Raw genomic sequence first — 26,847 nt, forward strand, 5'->3', positions numbered from 1 at the left:
AGGGAAAGAAAGAGAAAAAAGACATGACATCTTAGATGGCTGTCATCTGTTCTGCCTTGTAGGGCTGAATATGTCCCTTTGTGTGCTACATTCACTCTTCAGCCAGCAGGCCCCTCCTGGGGTCATAAGTGCCCCTCCCCATGGCACCATGTCCAGGCCACACTCAATGAATAAACCGTCTGACAATTGATTTGTCCAGTTTGCTTCACCCAATCTCCACAGTTCCCCCTACTCCCAAATACATTTGTTACTTCAAAAACCTCAGGAAATGAGGGCATTGGCCTCCATGAGATCACAGAATCTTTGATTTGGAAGGGACATATTACTCGGAGGTTATTTTCCAGTCACATCTGCTTCTAAGACACCATGAAGACCTAGCCCATGATAAATCACTGGCTACATACATCATCATCATAACTGAGTCACTCTTTCTCTTTGGAGTTTGAGAAGAAATAAGGACATGCATGTTCCATATGGCACACAGGACTGGGGTTCAGTGGCCTCTCTGGTTGGGTGATTAGTTCCTGCAGCCGCAAACCAATTCTCCCACCTCAGATGATTATGTTTTATGAGCAAAAGGGAGAAATCTCATCACATTTTTAGGAAAAAAAAAGATTTTATGATGCAATTAATTGCAAGCCATGCACTGGTTTGGAGGGTGTTTTCTAAGACTTGATGGCAGCAGGAAGTGGATGTCCCCATAGAGTTGTGGGATGCAGTAGGCAACATCATTCAGAGCCAACTGCAGGCTCAGGCCAAACACAGCTGTTCGTCAGCACAAGATGCCCAAGCTGTATCTTCCCACTAACTGAAAAGCAAAATGATCAGATATCATACATGTGAATATTAATACATTGTTTTTCTCTTTAGAATAATTAATACTTGTATTATTGCTTTTATTAAAAATAGCCAATGTTAGCCAGGTTTGGTGGCTCACACCTCTAATCCTAGCACTTTGGGAGGGCAAGGCAGGTGGAACACTTGAGCCCAGGAGTACAATTCCAGCATGGGCAACATGGGGAAACCCCATCCCTACAAAAAACTACAAAAAAATTAACCAGACATGGCATTGCAAGCCTGTAGATTCAACTACTCAGGAGGCTGAGGTGAGAGAATCACTTGAACTCTAGAGGTCGAGACTGCAGTGAAGCCATGATTATACCACTGCACTCCAGCCTGGGTGACAGAGTGAGACTTTGTCTAAAAACATATGTGTTTTTAACTAATTTTTTTAGTTTTTTAGTGATGGAGGTCTCACTACCTTGTCCAGACTGGTCTTGAACTCCTGGCCTCAAGTGATCATCCTGCCTCAGAATCCCAAAGTGCTGGGATTATAGGCATGAGCCACCATGCCTGGCCATCTCTACTTTTTAGTATATGATGATTTGTCTCTGTTTCCCCAGCCAAATCTCATCTCAAACTGTAATCCCCACATGTCCAGGGAGAGACCTAGTGGGAGGTAGTTGGATCATGGGAGCAGTTTTCCCCATGCTATTCTCATGATATTGAGAGTGGTTTTCCCCATGCTGTTCTCATGATATATTGAGTTAGGTCTCATGATATTTGGTTGTTTGGTAAGTGTCTGGTGCTCCCCACTTCACACTCTCTCTCTCTCCTGCCACCATGTAATACGTGCCTTGCTTCCTCTTTGCCTTCTGCCATGATTCTGAGTTTCTTGAGGCCTCCCAGCCATTCCGAACTGTGAGTCAATTAAATCTCCTTTCTTTATAAATTACCCAGTCTCAGGTAGTATCGTTATAGCAGTGTGAGAATGAACTAATACAGAGAATTGGTACTGGCAGAGTGGGGTACTGCTATAAAGACAACCTGAAAATGTGGAAGCAACTTTGGAACTGAATAACAGAGTTTGAAACAGTTTGGAAAGCTCAGAAGAAGACAGGAAAATATGTGAACGTTTGGACTTCCTACAGACTTGTTGAATGATTTTGACCAAAATGCCAATAGTGATATAGACAATGAAGTCCAGGTTTAGGTGGTCTCAGATGGAGATGAGGGACTTATTGGGAACTGAAACAAAAGTCACTCTTGCTATACTTTAGCAAAGAGACTGGTGGCATTTTGCCCCTGCTCTAGAGATCTGTGGAACTTTGAAATTGAGAGTGATGATTTAAGGCATCTGGCAGAAGAAATTTCTACAGCAAAGCATTCAAGATGCGACCTGGCTTTTTCTGAAAGCATTCAGTCATGTGCATTCACAAAAAGATGGTTTGAAATTGGAACTTATGTTTAAAAAGGAAGCAGAGCATAAAGGTTTGGAAAATTTGCAGCCTAACCATATGGTAGAAAAGAAAAACCCATTTTCTGGGGAGGAATTCAAGCTGGCTGCAGAAATTTGCATAGGTAACAAGGAGCTGAACGTTAATAGTCAAGACAATGGAGGAAATGTCTCCAGGGCATGTCAGAGATCTTCACACCAGCCCCTCCCACCATAGACCCAGAGGCCTAGAAGGGAAAAATGGTTTCATGGGCCCTGTGCAGCCCCAGGACTTGGTGTCCTGCATTCCCAGCCACTCCAGCTCCAGCTGCAGCTAAAAGGGGCCAAGGTACAGCTCAGGCCATTGCTTCAGAGGGTGCAAGCCCCAAGTCTTGGCAACTTCCACTTGGTGTTGGGACTGCAGGGGTGCAGAAGACAGGAGTTGAGCTTTGAGAGCCTCCACCTAGATTTCAGAGTATGTATGAAAATGCCTGGATGTTCAGGCAGAAGTCTGCTGCAGGGGTGAAGCCCTCATGGAGAACCTCTACTAGGGCAATGCAGAAAGTAAGTGTGGGGTTGGAGCCCCCACACAGAGTCCTCACTGCGGCACTACCAAGTGGAGCTGTGAGAAGAGCACCACCATTTTCCAGACCCAAGGATGGTAGATCAACTGACAGCTTGAAAATCCACAGGCACTTAATGCCAGCCCATGAAAGCAGCTCTAGGAGTTGTACCCTGCAGAGCCACAGAGGCAGAGCTGTCCAAGGCCATGGGAGTCCACCCCTTGCATCAGCATGCCCTGTATGTGAGACATGGAGTCAAGGAAGATTTTGGATCTTTAAGATTTAATGAGTGCCCAGCCAGGTTTCAGACTTTTTCATGGGGCCTATGGCCCCTTTGTTTTGGCCAATTTTTCCCATTTGGAATGGAGACTCAATGGCTGTACCTCCATAGTATCTTAGAAGTAACTAACTTACTTTTGATTTCACAGGCTTATAGGCAGAAAGGATTTGCCTTGTCTCAGATGAGACTTTGGACTTTTGGGTTAATGCTGGAGTCAGTTAAGACTTTGGGAAACTGTTATGAAGGCATGATTGATTTTGAAATGTGAAAAAAAAAACGAGATTTGGGAGGGACCAGGGGTGGAATGATAAGGTTTGGCTCTGTGTCCCCACCCAAATCTCATCTCAAATTGTAATTCCCGCATGTTGTGGGAGAAACCTGGTGGGAGGTGACTGGATCATGGCAGTTTCCCCATGATGTTCTCATGATAGTGAGTGAGTTCTTATGAGATCTAGTTGTTTGATATGTATCTGGTACTTCCCTCTTCACCCTTTCTCTCACCACCATGTAAGATGTGTTTTTCTTCCCCTTTGCCTTCTGCTATGGTTGTAAGTTTCCTGAGGCCTGCCAGTCATGTGGAACTGTTTGCCAATTAAATCTTCTTTATTTATAGATTACCCAGTCTTTATAGCAGTGTGAGAATGGGAGAATGGACTAATACAACTCCACTTTTTAGTATGTAAAATATATGTTTGGCCAGAGAGCCAACTTTTTAAGAATTGTTTGGTGCTGCCAATATTCCTGACACCAGTTCCCAAGGGGTTGTCTTTGTGCATAATTCAGCTCTGCAAGTCCTTACCAAGTCCCATGGTGTGCAGGCACAGGGCGATGCTGAACACACTGAGGTATGTGTTGTCCCAGGTGCTACTCCCGTCACTGTCACCTGTAGGTACTGACATGAGTTTAGGGTGTATGTGAAGAGCCTGTGATAAAGTCAGGGGAGGCTGAAGATACCCAGTCATGCCCTCGTGCATTTTGTACCTGACAGCTCCTCACAGCTGCTGGGACACACTCTGAGCACATCTCACAGGGTGTGGAGGATTTCCAGGAGCAGGGGCTGGTGTGTCCTCGGAGTCACCAGAAACTTGGCAGCCCTTCCAAATGTCAGATTCCTTCATGTCTGAGGACTAATGCTGCCAGTACTACTGCAGAGAATGGAGTGAGAAAATGCAATCAAGTCATTAGTTTGCTTGAACTGTCTTTTACTTTGAGGAAGAGTCAGATGGAAGCATAGGATAGAATAGGCATCTTCATGATAAAGTAACATGTGCCCCTGGCAACCCACATTCTACTTTCCGTCTCTGTGAATCTCACTACTCTGGGAACCTCATACAAGTGGGATCACATGATATTTTTCCTTTCATGACTGACTTATCTTACTTAGCAAAAGGTCCTCAAGGTTCATGCATACTGTAGCATGTGTCCGAAAGTCTTTCCTTTTTAAGGCTGAGTAATATTCCATTGTGTGCATATGCCATACTTTGTTGATCCATTTGGGATCCATGGCATTTAGAAATAAATAGATCTCAAATTTTTAGGAAGTTAGCTGCATTTTTATTTTCCATTCATTTCCAGTCCTTTTTCCTGGCATTCTTGGTGGCTGGCATTTAAAATGCAGGCAGTGCCAACAAGCCCAGCTTATCCGATCCTGTCCAGTCCTCTGTTGGCTCCTGTTAAGACCCAGAGACATTGTCCCTTTTAGTAATTTAATAAATTAATAAGTCTCAAGGCTTTAAAATAGGTTTTAATTTTATTTTAGTACCAGCATACTCTAGTTCCAAATGCCTTGGCATTGCTTGGGGGCTCTTGGCATGGGGATAAATAAATAAATGGCCTTGGAACTGCTGGAGTAGTGAAATGCATAATGAAACACCTAATAAAAGATGTCTTTAAAGATTACATGCTTGGACTTAGTGGCATAGCATCCCATTGGCCCCTGGAATATACAGTGCCCCAGGACGGGGAGCTTGCCCCCACCCAAGCTGGGCTTGGCTGAGTGCCTTATAGCTGTTGCTCCCCACACAGGATCGAGCTTCCTGAGCTGTCTCATGGACAGGCAGCGCCCATATGCATAGTCACAACTCCTTTGCACATTCAAGGGCAGAAAGCACCAGACCGTACAATGCAAGCCAGACAGCAGGGGGCAACTTTTTCAAATCACCAGACTGGTATAAATAATATGGTGATCGTGGAAACCTTGCCCTTTGCACCACGGCAAACATCCAAGCAGGGACACCCTAGGCCTTCTGCTCATGTCAAAGGGCTCAAAGAACCTCCCCGGCATCAATTCCTCTGGGACCTGCAGGTGGCAGGGACCACAGCTCCTGGCCTGGGATTAGAAGCTTGGTCTCTGCCGTCAGCTCTCTGGCTCAGCCCTCTCCCTTGACTCTGTGATCTCAGGAAGGTCTGAGACCGGCTCTGTGTGGCAGCTCCCTCCTCTGCGCCATGCGGGCGCTGCAGCCTCTCCCTCCCAGGCCAAGACACCGGGGCCCAGGGCCTCTCCTGGTTTTGCTGCCTGTGCCCACCCTATCCCCCACCCTGGCACTTATCCCAGCAGGGCTTAGTAAGTTCTGCTGAGGGCAGGAATGGGAGCCAGGTCTGCTTGTGAAGGAGCCCATTATCAATCCAGGAGAGCCTGCTTCGCCCACAGCCAGATTAACAGCCCCATGAGGTTAGAGGCAACAACATTGGCTCCATGGCCATGGCCATCGTTGCCGCAGCCATAGTCAGACTATATTAAATTATCAGCGTATTTGTGAAGGGCCGATCCAGCGCCAGACTTGTCATTAAACCTCCCCAGCATTGCAAGGGAGGCACTCACTACTCCCCACTTAACACATGGAGTCAATGGCGGTTCAGAGAGGGTGAGCGACTTGCTAAGGTCACACAGACAGAGGTGGGAGAGCTGAGGCACAATGCCATATCTACTTGACTTTCGACACTTCTACACAGCTTTGGGAACAGAGGTCTGGGTATATTAGCAGAGTATACCATTCCTGCTGGAGGAACAGTGTTTGCTCCTACATGGCTGGATAGCAATTGCATGTGTACATTCCTGAGAAACCACAGTCTACATCAAGCCTTTTACATTCAAAATACTTCCACATGCATTCACCTCAGTTTACCCTCTGAGAAATGAGTGAGCAGGAAAACCTGTCTCCCTGTTTTGGAAGCAAGGTAACTGAGGTGGGTGGAAATGGCATGCAAGGTCACAGGCTCAGAGCAATTCTAGTCTCTGCTCAGCCCCGGGCTGGCATCCAGCCCTGTGCCCCAGCCTGGGGTATGCTGCGGAACATCACAGAGTAGCCTGGAGAAAGGAGGGGTGCTCAGCCCCATGGATTCATCTCCCCCAAACTGGAGAGCAGACACCAGCCACCAAGAAAGAGCCCAGAAAGGATGGCTGCTGTTTCTCAACACACTAGGCCACGGAAAATACACGGAGTCTTCACTCTGGACATTTTGTTGTGCTCGGAAGTGAGTCCTCCCAAGCCCGTGGTGACTGCCCCGTGTCACACTGGTTCTGGATCATTCGGACTAGTCACCACCTGCCCCAGCAATCTCTTTTTCAAAAAGTTTGTCCAGGACTTCAGTAGTGACATCAGCTCTTTCACCTTGGAAAAAAGGCACAGGGTAGAGAGAAGAATACGGTGTGATTGCAGTTTAATAGGTGTCCCATTAATACATAAATTTAACTGTATAAAGAATGAAGGGAGCCAGAAATGAAAGGTTTTGCTTCATGCTGGGACTTGAATGTAAGGGAGGGAAAAAAAAAAAGCCCACTCTGAAAGGGACATTTAATGGTTATTTATAGCCCTGCACCATCCGGGTCACCTGCCTGGTGAAACGCCATCTGTGCCGGGTTACCTCCACGTCAGTGAAGGGGCTGGGAAGTTATGGTCTAATCCCAGGATTAGGAGCAGGGAGAAAATCCATCTATTAAATAGTTCAAAACAAACAAACAAACACAAATCCTACCCACTCAAACTTAAAAGACTGGGAGCCTGAAAATGTTTTTGTTGCTGCTGTTGAGTTTTCTTAGCACACCTCCTCCTGAAGTTCTCAGGGCATGAACCTTCCTGAGAGTCCAGACGGCCAGGGTTGTGCCTGGGAGCTATGCTAGCTTCATGGTGAAAGGAGAGGTGGAAACAGGAACGCGCTGGAACCGCAGGGCTTCCGACATCTTCAAAGGCCTCTGGTGTGGGAAGCAGGTGGCGGAATTGCCCGCCTTGTGGCCTCACTCAGTGCAGACTCACAAAATGAAGACACCATTTATGTCTTCTAGAACGGGAGGGAGACGGGGATGCTGGCCCCTGCCGTCCGCATGGTTCATCATGGTTCACCTGGCCTCACCGAGAACCTTCTAACTGCCACAGGTCCACAGGGTAGGATGAAACCAAGTCCATGGCTCCAAGCCCGGGCCCCTTGACTCACTTGGAGCCCTTCCTCCTCTCAGCCCCAGCCATTGCCAGCCTTTCTCTTGGCTCCCAGACCTCTGTTCCCAAAGCTGTGTAGAAGTGTCGAAAGTCGAGTAGATATGGCATTGTGCCTCGGCTCTCCCACCTCTGTCTGTGTGACCTTAGCAAGTCGCTCACCCTCTCTGAACCGCCATTGACTCCACATGTTAAGAGGGGAGTAGTGAGTGCCTCCCTTGCAATGCTGGGGAGGTTTAATGACAAACCTGGCGCTGGATTGGCCCATCACAAATACCCCCAGCAGGTTGAGAGATGGGGCCTCTGCCCCCAGCACACACACCTGCAGCTCCACTCCCAAACACAGGTTCCAGAAGAAGCCCAACAGACCTTCTCTTAGGCACCTGTGCAGCTTCCATCACACAAGGAGCACCTGAAAGGCAGCTGCCTTCCCCAGCCAGCAGGGAACCGTGGTGTGGACGGGCCTCTCTGTGCAACAGAGCTTTGTCGGCTGTGACCTGATTAGCTCCCACCTGCTGTCGGGCACTGGCCTCCTTGGGCGTACACGTTCACTGAGGCTAGAAAGAGGCTGCCGGGACCAGGGCAGAAGTGCCCTGGGGCAGTGAGGGCCTCACACATGGGCTGCGTACTTCTCTGAGCCAATTCTGTGTGCGAGCATAACACACATCCTAGGAGAGAAGGCTTGGATTGAGGGGGGATTATTTACAATGGCAGTCAGGTTGTTGTAGGGCACTCACACCATCTTTTGGAAGTGACTTTTTGAGAACTAGTCCCTGGGTAGCTCTGGGCCAAGGAGATCGTTTTCCTTCTCCTTCGACCCTTCCCTATTGGCCTTGCCCACGGCTGGTGCAGGGGACCCTCAGAGCTGAGTGTAACTTACCCATGGCAGCTGCCAGCTGGCCAGGCAGGGTTGCCAGGAAGCCCCTCAAAGGGAACAGCTCAGGGGAAACTGTTTGGAAGCTCAGTGCCTCCGCCTTACCCTGGTGACTGGGAGGTAGGTTGTGAGCTACAAGGACTCTCCTCTGGCCAGAGCAGATTCAGACAAAAACCAGGGGCAGCCCCTTTGGGAACCTGCCTCATGTTTGAGTCACTGACATCAAAAGCAAGGTCAGGACTGCCCAGGTCCAGAAAACAACCGAAAACCATTTTGCAAATGTAGTCTTAGCAAAAACAAATGGAATGGGCGAATGGAGAAACATGGTGGTTTCCGAATGCAGTGGAATACGATTCGGCAATAAAGAGGACTGAAGTCCTAATTCCCACAACGCAGACGCACCACAGGTATCACATTCGGTGAAAGAAGCCAGCTGCCCAATTCCATGTACATGAAGATCTAGAACAGGCAAAATCAGCTTAAATGTATAGTGACGGCCGGTGACAGCGCAGGGTGGGGCAGGTTGATGGTCAAGGGCACAAGATACACTCTGGAAGAGATGGGCTCTGTATCAAGCCACATGGGGTGTATACATGTTATTAAAGTCTCCCAGCTGTAACTGGAAATATGTAAAGCTTATTGCAAGTTAATTACAACTCAAAACACCTGATTATTTTTAAAACTATCAGCAATAAGAATACAAAAATCTGTGCCACTCATCAGGACATCAACTTGTAGGTTCTTACGGGACATGCAGACTCTGAGAACGCCGCTCTCATCATTCTGCACTGTTGCCACTGGAAGCCTGACCCGTTCAGCGCCACATCATGGCGTGGTGTGACATGTTGTAATTGTGCTTAGTCTTTGCTCAGAAGCTGTTTCTTTGTTATTCTGCACATGACTCCACATTCACATTGTGTGACGATGGCACTGGATGCTTGATACAGAGGAGGAGCAGAGAGCCTGGCTGCCCCCACCTCCGCCCCATCTGGGACTCAGGCATGGCCCAGGGGAGCCCAGAGTGCACAGGCCACGCACTGAGATTCCCACTACTCCCTGGGCTCATAGTAGCTTCAAAGGGGCAGCTGAAGTGGGGAGTGGGAGGCAGGGGCTGCAGAGTAGGGGGCACGTGGGCAGGCTCGGCCATGGAGGAGCCACACGTACTTTGCCAGCCCACATATGTCCTCCCTCCCTCCACCTTCCCCTTCAGACCATCCGAGCCATCCTGGGAGGCTCAGCCTCCACCACCCATGTGGGCACCTTCTGAGTTACCTACGATAGCCAGCCTGAGAGGAGCAGCAAGCCCTCTGCAGGCGCTCGGGACAGCTAACAATGGCAGTCATCGTTACTGCCTCTTCATGTTGTTGCCTGCAGCAGCTCTGTACTATTTTAGACTCTATTGATCCCGGTGCCAATAGATGGTTCATCTTCTTCAACTTCCTTAACTTAGAGGCTATCATCTCTGTCAAATTGATGTCTTCTGTCTGGCTGACATAGCTTGGGATTCTAGCAGGTGTCTTTCAGTGATTAAGGATTACGTTCTTGTTTTGCTTTTGTTGTGAAGCAGAATCAGTGTCACTGGGACACGTTCATGCAGGAGGCCTCGTCTCCATCACGCCACAATTATTTTAAGGTGCCAACTTTCTGTTCTCTAGTGGAGTCCAGATCCAAAAGGAACTGCTGGGTCTGGGGGAGGCAGGGCGGACTGAAAGTATTGCTTTCCAAATATCTCTGAGCTGATGAGAGCAAAGAAATGAAGACAAGAGCTGAGGGAGGACCCAGCACAGTAGCCCATTGGCAGAAAACAAGAAAGGGTTCTTGGTTTTATCAGTACGCAGTTCAGCAAATAACTCATTCATCTATTGCTGAGAGAAGAGGGTATAGCAATGGCCTTAGAGGGGATACACTGTGACTGCATTTCCTAACGGGACATGTTCTCCTCCTCCCAGCCCTCACCCATGCTGTTCCCTCTTTCTCTCTACTTTTCCGTTGTGATTCCTGGCTAACTCCTAGCCATCTTCCAGGGACTGGGGACAGTCCTCCTGACCTCCCCACCTGGTAATCTGTCATTAGCACCCATTTTCACACACACACACTCTGCACTAGACACTTGAAATCAGGAGTTCAAGAACAGCCTGGCCAACACGGTGAAACCCCATCTCTATTAAAAATACGAAAATTAGCCAAGTGTGGTGGCACATGCCTGTAGTCCCAGCTACTACAGAGGCTGAGGCAGGAGAATCACTTGAACCTGGGAGGCGGAGGTTGAGGAGGCTGCAGTGACCTGAGATTATGCCATTGCACTCTAGCCTGAGTGACAGAGCAAGACTCCGTCTCAAAAAAAAAAAAAAAAAAAAAGGAAGGATGAGCGGCATGTGTATTAAAGTGCTAGAGAGTGGCTCCTATCATGTTTCAACAAAACTTCACGTTAATATGCTTATATGAGTCCTACAGTGGCCAGGCACGGTGGCTCACACCTGTAATCCCAGCACTTTGGGAGGCTGAGCTGGGCAGATCACGAGGTCAGGAGTTCGAGACCAGCCTGGCCAACATGGTAAAACCCCGTCAGTACTAAAATTACAAAAATTAGCCGGGTGTGGTGGCAGGCGCCTATAGTCCCAGCTACTCGGGAGGCTGAGGCAAGAGAATTGCTTGAACCCGGGAGGTGGAGGTTGCAGTGAGCCTAGATTATGCCACTGCACTCCAGCCTGGGTGACAGAGTGAGACTCTGTCTGGGAAAAAAAAAAGAGTCCTAGAAAAACTTGCATTTTGTAATTTAAAGCAATGCATTAGTTATGATAACTTTCCTGATTTCACCCTGAAAATGCTTTCACTCAATTTTGATAAGGCAAAAAAGTAGGGATTTTTTTTTTTTTCAAAACTTCTCCAAGCTTGTTAGTTCTACAAGATCCTTTCAGCTCTGAGGCATTCAATGAAACAGAAATGAAATTGTGAACACATATCTTTACAGCGGGACATTGGAATGAGGATAATTGCTCTCCCTCTGAACTTCTGCATGGATATTTGCAAGCCACGTTATTTTCGTGAGCAATTCTCCGAGTGCAGAGCACCCAAGCACCACAAGCTGCAGGAAATGCTGGAGAGAGCTTCTTGCTCTTTGGGACGTCAACCCCAGTCCTGTCTGTGTACAAATGCACACATGCACCTGTTTCATAACATAATTAGCATTCCGAGAAGCCCCAGCCTAGTCTGGCAACAGTAACCATGTCGGTGTTCAGAAATGTTTTTAGGCCATGACTGTTTACTGCACTTTAGAAATTATCATCATTGTCACTGGTTTATATGTGGGAAAATAAAGACTAACAGAAGAAGTTGAGTCAAATAGAAAGATGAGATGTGAACAGATACGTCCAAAATACTGATTTCTCCATGCTCTTACTGCCTCTGTGGGTTCTGCTGAAGAGTCAGTGATCCACAGAGAGTTCTGAAGAATTGGACATGCTTATTTGTATTAGTAGTGATCCTTCAAAAGAAAATCTAGAAGTGAATAAGTGTTTCGTGCATTATATTTATTATTCTATGTGTGCAAGAATATCTATTTTCTCAGTATTATCTCAATTCAATACTCAATACTCAACTATTGAGTATTATCTCAATTCAAATTAACAAAGGAAACTTGAGAACTTGGATTTTAAACTTTCAACTCAAACCAACCTCTCTGTCCACGTCGTTTGGGAAGGCCCCCCCCCGCCAGGGCTCAGGGCCACTTGGTTTGCCCTCATCCGTGCCCCTCCAGGCAGGTCTCCTGTGCATGGGGCCTGTCTGGGTTTGCCACATACACACACACACACATTCACACACATACATTCATATACATACATACACACACACATACACACATACATACACACACATACATTCATATGCATACACTCATACACACACACGTACATTTGCATACACATATACTCACACATGTAAACATACACATATGCACACACACAAACATACACATACAGACACCCACACACATATTCACACATACTCATATGCAGATACACTTACACACACATACACATTCACACACACACAGTCACCTACACTGACACATGCATCCATTCATACATACACACATACGCATACCCTTATACACACATACACTCACATATACACACACATACACATATCCTCACATATACACACACATCTACTCACACATATGTGCTCGCAGACATACACACTCACGTGTATGCACACACTCACACCCACATGTTTGGGGTGGGCAACACCCTTGAGAGACTTAGGGCTTGAGAGAATTCAGGGACACAGCCCGCCGCCTATGAGAAGCTGCCAAAGGTCAGTTTGCCCCTCATAGCCCTGAAATCTTCACCAGGGAGTTTGCAGATGAAAGGTTTTCAGTGCAGTGATAAAGAAGAGTGGCTGCTTGTAAACCCCGGTGTGATGCTGTTTGAAGCTCCGGGACCCGCCAGTGTGCTCTGCTGCCAGTCACTTCTGTGTCAGCGTCACCCTCCGCTCCAGCCTTGGGAAGGATGGCGCCTGTGGTCTTGACAAGACGTTTGGCCTGTGCTCTGCGTGTCTGTTCCCTGGCACAGCACCGGGGGGCCTCCCCTGCCTGGCCAGAGAGGCTGGGAACAGGACCGGCTATTTAATTTGTGGGGTCCAGTGCCAAATAGAAATGGGTCAGAAATCACTGAGGACTTTAGGCTGGCAAGGCCAGCGGGACACTAAGTGCGGCATGGGGCAGGAGGGACTCCAGGCTGCCTTCTCCGCCTTCCTCCTGCTCCGGTGAAACACATCCGACTAAAGCAGAAGCGGAAAGAGAATGCATCCCTCTCCTTCCAATGTAGTATTAATTAGCACCACCGGCTGAGACAGGGAAGATTCGGAGCTGTAAATCACATCAAATGGAAGTGTTTTCAGCTGCTCTGATGTTGACCTTGCGGGCTCCCCGCAGGGCAGGGAGGTCTGTCTGGGTTGATGGGAAGCGGGGGCCCTCAGGGAGGCTGAGGAGCAAGCAATCCTGCCGGGTGTGGGGAGGAGGCCACCAGCAGCCTCCCCTCGGGTCTTCCTGTAGGAAGGAGAGCGTGGGAGGCCAGGGGAGCAGAGTGGTGCTGGGTGGGCAGGGAGCCGCAGCCAGCTCTGTGGCCGCCTCCCAGACACAGGCAGCTGCCAGCACCTTGCCTCACGCCGTGGAAGAGCTTATGCCCATGGAGCTGGGTGGGCCGGCCACAGCCTCTCCCCTCCTTGTCCATGATGTGGTCAACCCAGGCGTGGTGAGCCCTGCCGGGCCAGGCCAGGTGAGCACGCGGGAGGGATGGAGAGGGGCCACAGACACAAGGGACATCCGCCCTACAGACTTTAAAAGGTAACTCTGAACCATCAGGCCTGCCAAGGCTTCCCACAGCCACCTGGTCTCAGCTGCTTCCCACAGATATGAGGTGCGGCCCTTTCAGGGAGAACCTTTTGGAAGAGGTGGCACCGTCACAGTCAAGGGGGGCCCAGCTGGATGGAAGAATGGGAAGCCTTGGAGGCTGGACCGTCTGCCAGCCCAGGCAGTGACTCTGCGTCTCCTAAAGGTGGTGACTAGTAGGGAGGATGGCCACCTTCTTCCTGCGCTGGGCGCTGTCTGTGCTCTGGAGGCAGCCATGATGACAAGTGTAGACAGTCAAAACCACCCCGCCAAGGGTGAAGGCCATTCCAAGAGGCGGGCAGCTCAGAGAGGAGACTGAGTCTAGGGGAGGGCGGCTAGGAAAGTGGGCCAAACTTGTATATTATGATGTCTTCCATGCCTGGCTCCCTGGACAGATAAAGGCCCAATAGAGCAGGGACCCTGTCTATCTGGCACCATCCTTAGGGCTTATAAGATTGCCACGTAGTAGCAGCTCCACAGCTCTTTGTTGAATAAATGACAAATAAATGAATGAACTCTAACAAACAAGATTAAGGGAATCAATGTCTAGTGCAGAGTATGTATGTGTGTGAAAAGGGGTGCTAATGACGGCGTTTGTTCTTTGGAAGCAGGCCAGAACTTAAAGAGGGAGAGATCCAGCCAAGGCTTTCTTCCTGGGCTCCCAGAAGGAATTAAACATTAATTAAACATTAAACGTTCTCTCCCCACCTCAGCAAGATGTTGCTAGGAGATCGTCTAGACCAGCGCTTCTCAAACTTTAATGTGCACACAGACCACCTGCGGATCTGGTTGAAAAGCAGACCCCAGACAGCAGGTCTGGGTGGGGCTGAGATTCTGCATTTCTCATGAGCTCCCAGGTGATGCTGATGCTGCTGGTCCAGGGCCCCACTTTGCGCAAAAAAGTGGTAGCGGTGAAGATTAAGCCATGGTAATGCCTGGCTGGGGTCCGAGCTCAGTGGTCATAAGCTGATGTGATTACGGCTGTGTCATCATTCTAGATGGGAACTGAAGAAGGAAGGTCCAAAGGCAGAGAAAGAGAGAGCAGGTCGGGGAAGAGAAGCTGTCAATTCAGGCAGGAGTGAGCAGACCTTTTCCATAAAGGGCCAGATTTGAGATATTCTAGACTTACCTGGTCATGGGGTCTCTTATATCATGAAATGCCCACAGGCACTAGGTAACCAACAGGTGAGGCTGGACTCCGAAAGAGTGTGTTCACAGAACCTGCTGGGTGGCTACTGGCTTCACAACCCCTGCACTGGATCACTAGCCAATTAACTGATTAGTTCCACGTTAAGCAGCAGCCTTGTCTGCCTCGGACGGGAAGAGACATTTCCACGCTGCTTTGGTTTGAACGTTTTCCCCACAGCTTATGTGTTAAAAACTTAATCCCTTAATTCCCAGTGAACAGGTTTGAAAGGTGGGAGGTGATGAGGTCATGAGGCTCTGCCCTCATGAATGACTTAATGTCATCATCACGGGAGTGGGTTCGTTATATCGAGAGTGGTCTGGTTGTGACAGTGAGTTGGCCCCGCTTGCACTCTCTCACTATGTGATGCCCTCTGCCATGTTATGACATGGAAACTAAGCTCTCACCAGATGCAGTCACTCACTCTCGGACTCAGAACCCCAAATAAACTTCAGTTCTCAGCCTGTCCATGGTATTCTGTTCTAGCAGCACAAAACACACTAAGACAGGTGCTCCCTCTCCCCATCACTGTCACAAACATGGGAGCTCAGTGTGCACAAGGCTGGAGCCCTGCCTCAGTCAGCTCCTTGGTCTCATACCCCAGCAGCATTGCTAGGCACTGATGGAGATTGGAGATCCCCAAAGTAAAACAAACAGGGGATCACGATTGGGGGCAGTTGGCCCCCCAGCACCCAGTGGCCCACCTCCTGCCTGCATCTGCAGTCTGAGAAGTGGGATCCAAACCACAGGCTGCCCTGTGCTCCCCTCCCCCAGACCCCACTCGCCCTCTCAGAGAATTGGTAATGTAATGAAACACATCTAAGGCCACAGACTTTTGGTTCTGCTTTGTGCATCTATTTATTTGTTTTTCTTTTCTCTCTGCTTGGGTTTACCTGGGAACGTTTTAATTGCGCCTTTTGATAAGTGCTCCTGGTTGACACTAAGGTGCGGCAGGCCCAGCCCTTCTCAGTTATTCAGGGAAGCCCTCCAAGGCTCAGCTATAATTAGAAGTCAATTAAATTAGAAACCATTCATATGGTTCTTGGAAGGCCTCCAGCCCTGCTGAGAGCCTCTGGCCCTATCCACAGACTCAGTGGAAACCTCTCTCTGCTAACCTCACCATCCTGAAGCCAAGTCCAGGGCTGCTGGGAGGGGGAACAGGCTCCTATCAGTTCCCTTTCAGGCCTTTGCTTGTACCCAAACTCCCGCCTCACCCGGCGGGCTGCAGGTCGCCCTTGCCTCCCCACCACCCCGACCTCCCGTCGCTGCCTGCCCCAGCTTGCTCTGTTGCTAGAAGGAAAACACCCAGCGAGTTCACCTCTGGGGTGGCTGGCTCCTCAATCTTGCCTCAATCCATTTAGTGTTTTCCAAACGGTAAATGCAGCCCTGAAGTGCACGTAGTGTGTGGGAAAAGGCAGTTTTTGAACCTCATCAAGAAGGTTTGGAAACAGAACCCTTCCCCTTCCTCCACCGAGTGAGACACCTCCAAGGTGACTGGGCCAACAGCCAGGGCCCAAGGAAAGACCCAGGACCACCACTGTGCTTTACTGTCCTCTGGGACCCCCGCCCCGGGGACCCCCTTCCCCCACCTATTCTTAGAGCAGCCAGGGACACATGCTTTTTCCTTTATCACAGAATTCACACTCTCTCTTCTAGACCATTCAGACAATACAGACCTGCATAAAATAAAAAGTGAATGTTCCCTGGAATGCTCCCTCAGTCCTTGGCCACCCCCATCTGATTTCAGTTACTGCCAAAAAAAATCTTTGCTGGAAGTTCAGCAGGCATCACTCCAGACCTGCTTTCATGCATTTAGAAACTTTACAAATACACCCGGAGGCATTCTTCTGTATGATTTCTTTCTCACCCAACAGCAGGTGGTACAGCCCTGCTTGGTGTTCCAGGAAACTGAAGTTCCTTTGGATTTTTCGTGGGTGTGCATTTGTTGCAATGATAAACAAGCATACTATCCTACAGGATCGAGGGCATGTACTGTTGTACTCGGGAGGCAGGACGGGTGTGCTCCCCAGGGATCTCTGGAAGGCCGGCCGACTGGAAGCTCCCTTGCAGCCAATTAACTGATTAGTTCCACAAGTTAAGCAGCAGCCTTCTCTGCCTCGGATGGGAAGAGACATTTCCACGCTGCTATGGTTTGGATGTTTTCCCCACAGTTTATGTGTTAAAAACATATACATACTTGGCATTGGTTGCATCCCCTAAAGAGCCATTCTCTTTCCAGAAATCTCCGTGAACAAGCCCTTAAGTCCTGGGGGATTTGGAAAAGAAGATTGTGGGTGTCGGTCCCCACTGACAGGGCCTCTGGTCTTTTGCTGTCCTCTGCCATTCCCTGGCTGCTGACTTACGCAGCTCCCGCCTCCTTCTCCAACCTAATTTCTTTTTTTCTTTTCTTTTTTTTTTTTTTTTTGAGACGGAGTCTTGCTCAGTCACCCAGGCTGGAGTGCAGTGGCATGATCTTGGCTCACTGCAAGCTCCGCCCCCCAGGTTCATGCCATTCTCCTGCCTCGGCCTCCCGAGTAGCTGGAACTACAGGCGCCCACTACCACGCCCAGCTAATTTTTTTTTTTGTATTTTTAGTAGAGACGGAGTTTCACCGTGTTAGCCAGGATGGTCTCGATCTCCTGACCCCATGATCCGCCCGCCTCAGCCTCCCAAAGTGTTGGGATTACAGGCATGAGCCACCATGCCCAGCCTCTCCAATTTAATTTCTTTATTTCCAATAAATAATCTTTGGCTACTTTTCTCCCTAATGCCTTTAGGATGTTGCAGGACTTTTCCAAAAGAAAGAAAAGAAAAGGAGGAAGGGAGGGAAGGTTCCTATGTATCATGGCATATGTTCATCACGGTATTTTTGTGTGCAATAAAGGACAAGAGGATGCTGAGGGCGAAAGGTCTTGGGGAGTTTGGGTTCCATGGCCCACTTGGGCTTCTGGTCTGAGTCAGTGGTTGATTCTGGAAGGTTCCTCACACAACCCAGCATCTAGACGAGGACTTGCTGTTTTGTCTTGGCAAGAGGACAGTGAACCAGAGTGCAGCCACTGGGGAATTTAGGTGACCACAAGCGCACATTATCTCTCTTTGTAGAGCCAGGCTAATTAATACCCAGACTCCCAAGTGAAATTGCTTTGAGTCAGAAACACAGGTCTCCATTCAGAAAGTGAAAAAACAAACAAGCAAAAATAAATAAATAAATAAACCCACCTCCTCCTTCAAGGCAGTGCATTCGTGTAATATTAATAGTTGGTGAAAAGCATCAGAACACCTCAGCTGCAGCCATGCTCAGTCCCTTAAGTAGCTGTGTGACCTGGGGCAAGTCACTTAACCTCTCTGGGCTCCCACTATCTCAACTGTAAAGTTAGGTTGTTAGACTTGTCCACTTGGATGGACAACCTGTTCTTAACAGAGAGAGGGAAGAACCTTACAGTGGGCCCGGGAGAGCATTCAGAGGCGGCACAGACCAGAATCTGATGCCTGGCAGTCTCTCCCAGGGGTCCTCCTGTGTCCGGGGCGCAAAGGCCAGGACTGGCCTGGAGGACTCCAGACTTAAAGCTCATGTAAGGCTGGGTTTCTCCAAACCCTCTGAACACGAGAAACACAATCACTAACCTCAGGTTTAACCATGGGCCCTCCATGTGCTCCCAGCCTCCTCTCAGGCTCCCTCCTGGGCATGGCCGCGAGGCTGGGAAGGCCCCAGAATCAGCTCAAATGGCATGGGTACAGCTTCAGCTTCACGTCTACCTTTTCTTTTAGGATGTGTAGTTTCCCCTGTGTTTGCCGGAAGGCACCTTATATCCAGTGGGGTTAAATTACAGGTAGCCAGACCCCCAGTTTGGGGGCTACCGCCAGTGCCCAGCTAATGATGCGTGTCTTTCAGGTAAGCCCTTGGGAGAGGATGGCCCATGTGGGGGACTACACGCAGACGCCCTGGCTCCCCGTCCTGGTGGTAAGTGGTCTGAGCCCCTCACTCTCACGGCGCCCTCATCCCGGTGATGGTTGGACCGTTTCTTAGCCTCTTCAGCTGTAAAATGGGAATGCTGGTCATAGTCCCTCCTTCACAGGGTTCTTCTGAGGGTGAAATGAAACCAGGCCTGCAAAGCACGGAACTTGTCCCCAGGCTGAAGTGAGATTGATTTCATTGGTAGCTCCCTTCATAGAGTCTCATGGATATAAACGTTCTTGAGTGCTTGTTTGTGGTGGGATACACACAGCCCAGTGTCTGTGTGATGAGCTCATGCTTACGGCCCGCACAGCTGAGAAAGACTTGGAAGACTCAGACCCCTATCCCCATCCTCCTGGACATGCCGACCTTCTGAGGAGCCACTGTATTAGAGGCTCAGTCGGGGACAGGGGCACCTCCTCCATGACCTTGGCAAGTGCGTTGATGAGGAGAATTCAGAGCAGGACTTGATGGTGGGACGAGGCTTGGCCAGGAGGGGTGGGGCAGGGTGGTTCTGGTGGGGGCTGGCCGTGCCCAGGTGATCAACCAGGAGCCACTGGAGACTTAGCAGCAGTGAGCACTCACAAGCTGGCACCTTCCCAGACTGAGCCCTAGCAGAGCCCCCACCACAGGGCACCCCCTTCCTATGTCAACCTTGGGCTCTTGGGGGAGTCACACATGTTTCTAAGGAGATATGGAGGCCACAACACCCCTCTTTGTTGGCAGGTGTCTCTGATGTGCTCGGCCCGAGCGGAATACTCAAACTGCGGCGAGAACGAGTACTACAACCAGACTACGGGGCTGTGCCAGGAGTGCCCCCCTTGCGGGCCAGGGGAGGAGCCCTACCTGGTAAGGACCCAGCCCTCCTGGGGCCTCGTGCGCTCTCAGAGGAGGCCTCCCGCTTGCGGCATTGTTGCCCTGAGCCTGCATTGCTGCATGAGAGGTCACCAGGGTGTATCAAACCAGCCGGTCACACTCCCTGGACATTGAGATTGGTGGCGAGAGCTGCCGTGAGCCCAGGAACGGCACTCTCCGGCTGAGCATTGGTAAACAGATTTTTCAGGAGTTCTCCAATGTTTTTAAAGGACCACTTTCCCACTCTACCCTGATTAAATGAGCATCAGATCATCTGATTGGAAGCAGGATTGAAATGTTCTCCAGTACTAGTACATTTTTTCCTGAGTGCCGCATCTCCCTCCTCCTCTGGGCAAGCGAAGCCTGGGTGTTCTGTTAAGCACTAAGGGAAACCTCCAGGGTTTCAGTGTCTGGTTCTTGTAGCAAGCTGAGGAAAGTCAGATGTTAAGTGCTACCTGCACTGCCTGGGCATTCCAGCAGCTCGCTGAATTCATCTCAGGGAGGCTCAGAAGAGGGGAGGCATCTAGAGAGTGGCAAGGAAAGGGACAGACCCGGAGCGTGAGCTGGTTCCTGGGGGCTTTGCACTTAGGACAAGCCAGGAAACCAAGGCCCAGCAAGAGTAGCTTCCGGAGACAGCCGGCACGTCACTGCCCAAGGACCGTGGGCCGAGTCGGTGCGGTTTGGCTGCTGCACCCACCTGTGTCTCCTCTCTTCTTCCCCTGGCCAGTCCTGTGGCTACGGCACCAAAGACGAGGACTATGGCTGCGTCCCCTGCCCGGCGGAGAAATTTTCCAAAGGAGGCTACCAGATATGCAGGCGCCACAAAGACTGTGAGGGCTTCTTCCGGGCCACCGTGCTGACGCCGGGGGACATGGAGAACGACGCTGAGTGTGGCCCTTGTCTTCCTGGGTAAGCACAGGCCCTCCTGGCAAACCCTGGGATGCTTTCTGCAGAAAACCCCAAGGGGCGATGGGCAAGGACCTTGGGGACAGGGGGTCATGGACACTGCAGGCCTTGGTGCAGCCACACACCTGGCCTTGGTCCTGTCCTGCAAGGGGCAGCATCCAGGACGGAGAGTCCTGGCCCCTCTGGTGGGCAGGCAGCCCATCAGGCTCGGCCTCTGTGTCTCCTAAGTGGCCATTAACCATCATAATATCTTCTGACCACCAAAAGGAAGCAAATTGCTTGAATACTTACAGTGCAGTAACACATGTGAAACACTTTGGGAAAAAGAAAACTAAAATTTCATACAAAAGCCGTATTTTTAGTATTCTGGGAACACTGTGGGGATGCTATCAATAAAAATATTTGAGTCATATGATACTATAATCCCACCAAAATGATTATGCATCAGAAGTTTTCAAAAAAAAAAAAAACTGAAAATGCAATTAGCCTGAAAGAGAGAAAGAAAATCTTCCTTTTTCCAGGCAGGACATCTCAGCAAGTTCTGCCAGGGACCAGGAAAATACACTCAATCCCCAGAAAATCCTGAGCCACGGCTATTGCTGCTTCCTCCCCCTAGTGGCCACAACGCATAATGCTTTGCAAAGGCTACAAATAGAGACTAAAAACAAAAGCAGTGGTGGTGTCCCTGGTACAGGTGGGAAAGGTGGCCGCAGTGATGAGGCCAGTCGGGATAAGGCATAAGGCACTGAGGAGTTGTCCTAGGAGTTGCAGAAGGACTTCTCACCTCATGGCTGGGGAGGTAGTGTCAGCAGGGGTCTTGGGAGATTTGTGGAGGTGATACCTGGATGAGTTAGGCTAAGAAGTAGGACAGAGGCCTGCAAGTGGAGATTCTGAACACCAGAGCTCAGAGGACTGAGCAGCTGGGCAGCGCCTGGGACTCTGATTGGGTCCCTGTGGCCAGAGCAAGAGTTGCACACCTGGGGGTGTGGACAAGCTGGGGAGGAGGGCAGGTACCAGATGGAACCAGGCTCTGGAAACCACCGCTGAAGACTTGAACCTTCAGCTTGAAGCCGATGCAGGTCAGCACACAGACTGCTGAGCCAGGTAGGACACAGCAGGACGTCCTTCTGGCAGCAGCGAGGGACATGGCTGAACAGGGAAAGCCTGGAGCCCTAGGACCAGGGGTGCTGTGGGCAAGGAGAGGGCTGGAGCAGAGGTGTCAGGGGTAGAGGAGAGGAAGAATCTGAGAGTCCCCTGAAAGAGAGCACTGACCGGGGTGCAGACGGCACACGGAAGGGGAAAGAGATTCAGAAGAGGACACTCAGGTGTCTCCGTGACTGGCCATGTGGAAACAGTGCCACTTGATCAGCTGCAGAAGACAGGAGCAAGAGGGTGCTTGGTGGGGAGGTGGAGGGAGGATAGAGGCTGTGTGTGTGGAATTTGAGGGGACTGTGGGACATCCAGACCTAGATAGCTAACCCAGAGATGGCCTGAAGCTCCAGGCAGAAATCCAGAGCTGGGAAGTCAGCTATGCACTCAGGGTGCTGGGAGCAGCCATGGTAGAAGAGTTCCCCAGGAGGCAAATTCCCACTGCAGGGAGAGGGCGGGTGCACCACGGAACCTCGCTGATCTGTGCTGCTGGCTCTGGCCTGGCTACGGTTCAGATCCGAGAAGGTGTTCATCAGTACTCGAAGGCCAGGGCTGACTCTGTGGCCTGAAGACAATGTGCTTGGTTCTGATACATTTACCAGAAAGTGTGTAATGTCTAAAGAAGTTGGACATTGGAAGGGTGGTGAGCTCCCTGCCTCTAGAAGGATTCAGGTGAATGTGGACAGCCATCTGCAGAATTAGTGGGCAGACTGCTCTCTGGGCTTTTAACATTCTTTCCAGTGCTGGAATCTTGATGCCTCCTGCCCTGCTCCGTGGGACAGTGACCTGCTCAGTCCACACCACCCTCAGCACCCAGGACATAGCAAGGCCCAGCACACTTGCTGGGCAGGCAAAGGACCCAGTGCAGAGACACCCTCAGCACGCGCCTCAGAGTGCCTTTGCTCTGCTCCACAGGGGTGTAGACAGTGGGAACAGTTTCCAGGTTGGCTCCACGATGTGCTGTGTCTGCTCAAATCATCACTGCCAGTCCCGAGGCCACCAAAATTGAAAGCCCCCACCTTGCCTCCGAATCCCAGCTCCTCTCAGGGGCTCATGCCGCCCCCTCTACTGCAGACAAGGCTTCCCCACAGTAGGACCCTGGAGGCCCCACTTCCTCTTGTGAGGCTGCCATGCTGTGTCACAGAGGAGGATCACAGGAGTCTTGGCAGACCGGTGTGACTAGCTCCATGAAAGGCTGCGTTCATTCCTGAATCCGACTGGCTGTCAGGCTACGGATGCGAATTGCCTCGTCCCAGTGTGTCCTGGGCCCCGGCCCCCGCCTGTGGTTTGGCAGGTACTCCTCCTGATGCTCCGCCCTCCCGGCTGTGTGGCCAGGACACTCGCTGAACAGTGAGCAGCACCCGAGGCTTTCCTGTTGGGAGAGATTGTGTGGGAGGACCTGGGAACCAAAACAGGAGGAAAGCGGGAGAGAGGTTACGTTTCTCCACCTCTCCAGGGCGCCTTCTCACCCCGGAGGATTCACCAGCCCGCAGTTCTGGATGGCAGGGGCAGGGGGCAGGACACAGCGGCTCTGCACTGGTTCTGCACACCAACATGGTTGGAGGAGAATGAACATCTGGGAACCTGCGGCATCCCTTACAGGCATGAGAGTTCTGAAGAAGGGAACTCTCTGGGAAAATCTGTATCTATTGACTGAGAGAAAGTCCATCCCTAAACAACAGCTCCTAGGGGACCCATTTAAACTGACTCTTGTCCTGGGCTGTACACCTTAATCAACCCATGTAGAACAGGGGTCAGGGGACCTAGGGAGAAAGCCAAATATGGATCAAAATGTAGGAAATTAGACCTTTCCAGAAAGACAAAGGGATCGGACACTCTGTAGCTGGGCCAGAGATCCCTAAATGAACACCTGATTTAAGGTTGGTGACAAGCTCAGGCAGAAAAAGACAGGCACATGTTCTTGGTTGCTGTGCAGCCCAGGATGAGAGACCCAGGTGTAAGCCGCACTGTGCGGAGTTTAGGCTGGTCCCACAGAGAGAACCTAACATTTAGAAATGTGTGCAGCAGCACGTGCTAGAAAACGGTGGCTTCTTGTCAGGAGGCACTGAACACTCACGGGGTGACGAAGCACAGTTTCATAACAGCCTCTTGGAGCCAATGTGTTTTTAAAAGTTTATCATTGGCCAGGCACGGTGGCTCAGGCCTGTAATCCCAATGCTTTGGGAAATCAAGGCAGGTGGATCACTTGAGGTCAGAAGTTCGAGACCAGCCCGGCCAACTGGTGAAACCCCGTCTCTACCAAAAATACAAAAATTAGCCAGGCGTCATGGTGCGTGCCTGTAATCCCAGCTACTTGGGAGGCTGAGGCAGGAGAATTGTTTGCACCTGGGAGGCAGAAGTTGCAGTGAGCCAAGATTGCTCCTTTGCATTCCAGCCTGGGCAACAGAGGGAGACTCTGTCTCAGGGAAAAAAAAAAAAAAAAAGTTTATTACCTTTCAATATTCTTTAACTGAGTGACTTGATAGGTTGCATAGCTGGACCCATGCACATGACCCCCACGGATGAGGGTGGCCAGCCTGTGACAGAAAGTGCCCAGGACAAGCCAAAGACGCAGTTGTGGGACAGAGCCACCACCCTCCCCATGCTCAGAATGTAGTGGCCCCAGTGGGCACCCATCCTACGGCCGGGTGTTCCGCACCCACCATGTGGTCGTGGAGCTTCACCCATAACAGAGACCAAGCCCGGTGCCTGGGGTGTGAACCAGGATGGGCAGAGAGGCCTTTGGGGGCCTCTGCCCACCTCAGCATCGAAGTTCCACAGAGAAGAACTTGGTGTCATTCATTCATTCAGCCAATGTCTACAGAGAACCATCCTTCCTCAGTGCCTAGCACAGGGTCCAAGGAAATACAGATGTGAACAAGGCTTGCCCTGGAGGGCCTCCTAGTCCAGGAGCAGGGCCAGTCCCCCTAGGTGGGAGAGAGAATGCCTGGAGGCAGAGTGAGAAAAGGCGGAGGAGGCAAGGGACGAGGAGGTGGGGCACGGAGGAGGTGAGATGGGGAGTAGGGGGCCGCCTAGGAGCCCGAGATGTTTCTCAGAAGTGTCAGCTTGGGCTGGGGACATTAGAAAGCTGCAGGTAGACCCGGTCTGGCCCACATGCACGTGAGCGCACAAGGCCAGGTGGCAGACACGTGCCTTGGCCTGCCTCATAGAAAGAGGTGGCTTCTGGAGGGCAGAAGGTAGATTTGCGAGAGGCTTAGCTGTAAAACTGGCTGTCCTGGCTTCTCTGGGAGGTGTTTTGAGATTGGTTAATTAATGTTTACAAGATACACAGGGATCTGAGGATAAAGGGCTTTGAGGGAGAGCAGGCAATTATGGTCCTAACATTACTGGTAACAGTCCAGGCTCAGGAAGGCAGGAGCCCACAGACCCCCGCGCCAGGTTGCTGCTTAGTACTACCGTCAGCAGGGGCCTCTGTGGGGCCTGGCTAATAAAAAAGAGATTAGAAAACAGCCATGGAAATATTCCTTCTCATCCCAGCTCTTGAATCGCAAGAGGGAAAGCGTTGGCGCCACTCATGTTATTTAATCAACTTCTCACCGTGTGACAAATGGCTCCATACTCTCCACTGAGCATTTGTTTATGGAAAATGGGCCCAGGTTAGAGTAGGAGCCACAGCCTGCAGAGGGAAGGCGCCCGAGCTGGGAGCCCCAAGGAGAGGGTGGTGCCAGCAGAGGCTGTGCCTGGGAGTGGGGCAGCTGCAGGGAGCACAGGCACAGGGCAGACCCCTGAGAGCAGGACCTGAGCCGTCATATAGCCACGGGGCTGGCGCTGTGACATCGGGGAGCTGAAAGACAAAATGGACATCACTGGGAGCTGAAGGACTTCAAACGGAGCTACTGTGAATGATTGGTTCCTTGCGCTGTATGTGCAACCCCAGCGTAAAGGCTTGCTCTTCCAAGGGTGTCTTCTGTAAAGTGCTTCCTGAGGAGGAGGCATTTGCAACCTGGCTGTGTTGCCGGCTGTCGTGAGGGCCACCTGCATTGACCTCTCTGGACAGCACAACCGTCTGTCTCCTGCAGCTGCACTCTGGTGGCATTCAGCAGCAATGCAGACGGCCTGGGAGTTCCACGTGTCCCAGAGGCACACTGACGCCGGTAATCCCAGCAGGCTGCAGGCTCTGGGGAGGGCACCCACAGAGGGCGTGTCCCTCCTCCAGGAGGGTCTGGCCTTGGTTGGTGTGACCCCTGGGGGGCTAAGCAGGGCCTACATGTGGGGGCACAGGGATATTTCTGGTGGATGATGGTGATGGCACACACACTAAACACGGCCACCAGAGAGAGGAACCAGAAAGGGGCTGAGATTAAAAGAAAGGCCCACACTGGCGGCTCAATACTGTGAAAAGAATGCTCCATTTTATTTTATTTTATTTTATTTATTTTTTCATATATTTATATATATTCTTTTTTTTTAATTATTATACTTTAAGTTCTAGGGTACATGTGCATAACATGCAGGTTTGTTACATATGTATACTTGTGCCATGTTGGTGTGCTGCACCCATCAACTCGTCAGCACCCATCAATTTGTCATTTATATCAGGTATAACTCCCAATGCAATCCCTCCCCCCTCCCCCCCATGATAGGCCCCGATGTGAGATGTTCCCCTTCCCGAGTCCAAGTGATCTCATTGTTCAGTTCCCACCTATGAGTGAGAACATGCGGTGTTTGGTTTTCTGTTCTTGTGATAGTTTGCTGAGAATGATGGTTTCCAGCTGCATCCATGACCCTACAAAGGACGCAAACTCATCCTTTTTTATGGCTGCATAGTATTCCATGGTGTATATATATGTGCCACATTTTCTTAATCCAGTCACAGATGGACATTTGGGTTGATTCTAAGACTTTGCTATTGTGAATAGTGCCGCAATAAACATACGTGTGCATGTGTCTTTATAGCAGCATGATTTATAATCCTTTGGGTATATACCCAGTAGTGGGATGGCTGGGTCATATGGTACATCTAGATCTAGATCCTTGAGGAATCGCCATACTGTTTTCCATAATGGTTGAACTAGTTTACA

The 26,847-nt window shown here is 50.4% G+C and overlaps 1 protein-coding gene across 5 annotated transcripts in view; it reads left to right on the forward strand.

Moving 5' to 3' along the window:
• The window catches only part of EDAR (ectodysplasin A receptor), a 101,716-nt gene that overhangs the window by 38,268 nt on the left and 36,601 nt on the right, over positions 1–26,847 (forward strand). For 4 of the 5 annotated variants that reach the window (XM_023190393.2, XM_023190395.2, XM_023190390.2 and 1 more), the window contains exons 2-4: positions 18,833–18,901; positions 19,622–19,744; positions 20,478–20,659. In XM_023190393.2, coding sequence (XP_023046161.2) covers positions 18,851–18,901; positions 19,622–19,744; positions 20,478–20,659 — 356 coding nt within the window. In that variant the 5' untranslated portion in view covers positions 18,833–18,850. Of the gene's footprint in view, positions 1–13,085; positions 13,308–18,832; positions 18,902–19,621; positions 19,745–20,477; positions 20,660–26,847 lie in introns of those variants that run through there. The other variant, XM_023190394.2, reaches the window with a different exon arrangement.

The sequence above is a fragment of the Piliocolobus tephrosceles genome, chromosome 15 (genome assembly GCF_002776525.5).
Source record: "Piliocolobus tephrosceles isolate RC106 chromosome 15, ASM277652v3, whole genome shotgun sequence".
NCBI lineage: Eukaryota > Metazoa > Chordata > Mammalia > Primates > Cercopithecidae > Piliocolobus > Piliocolobus tephrosceles.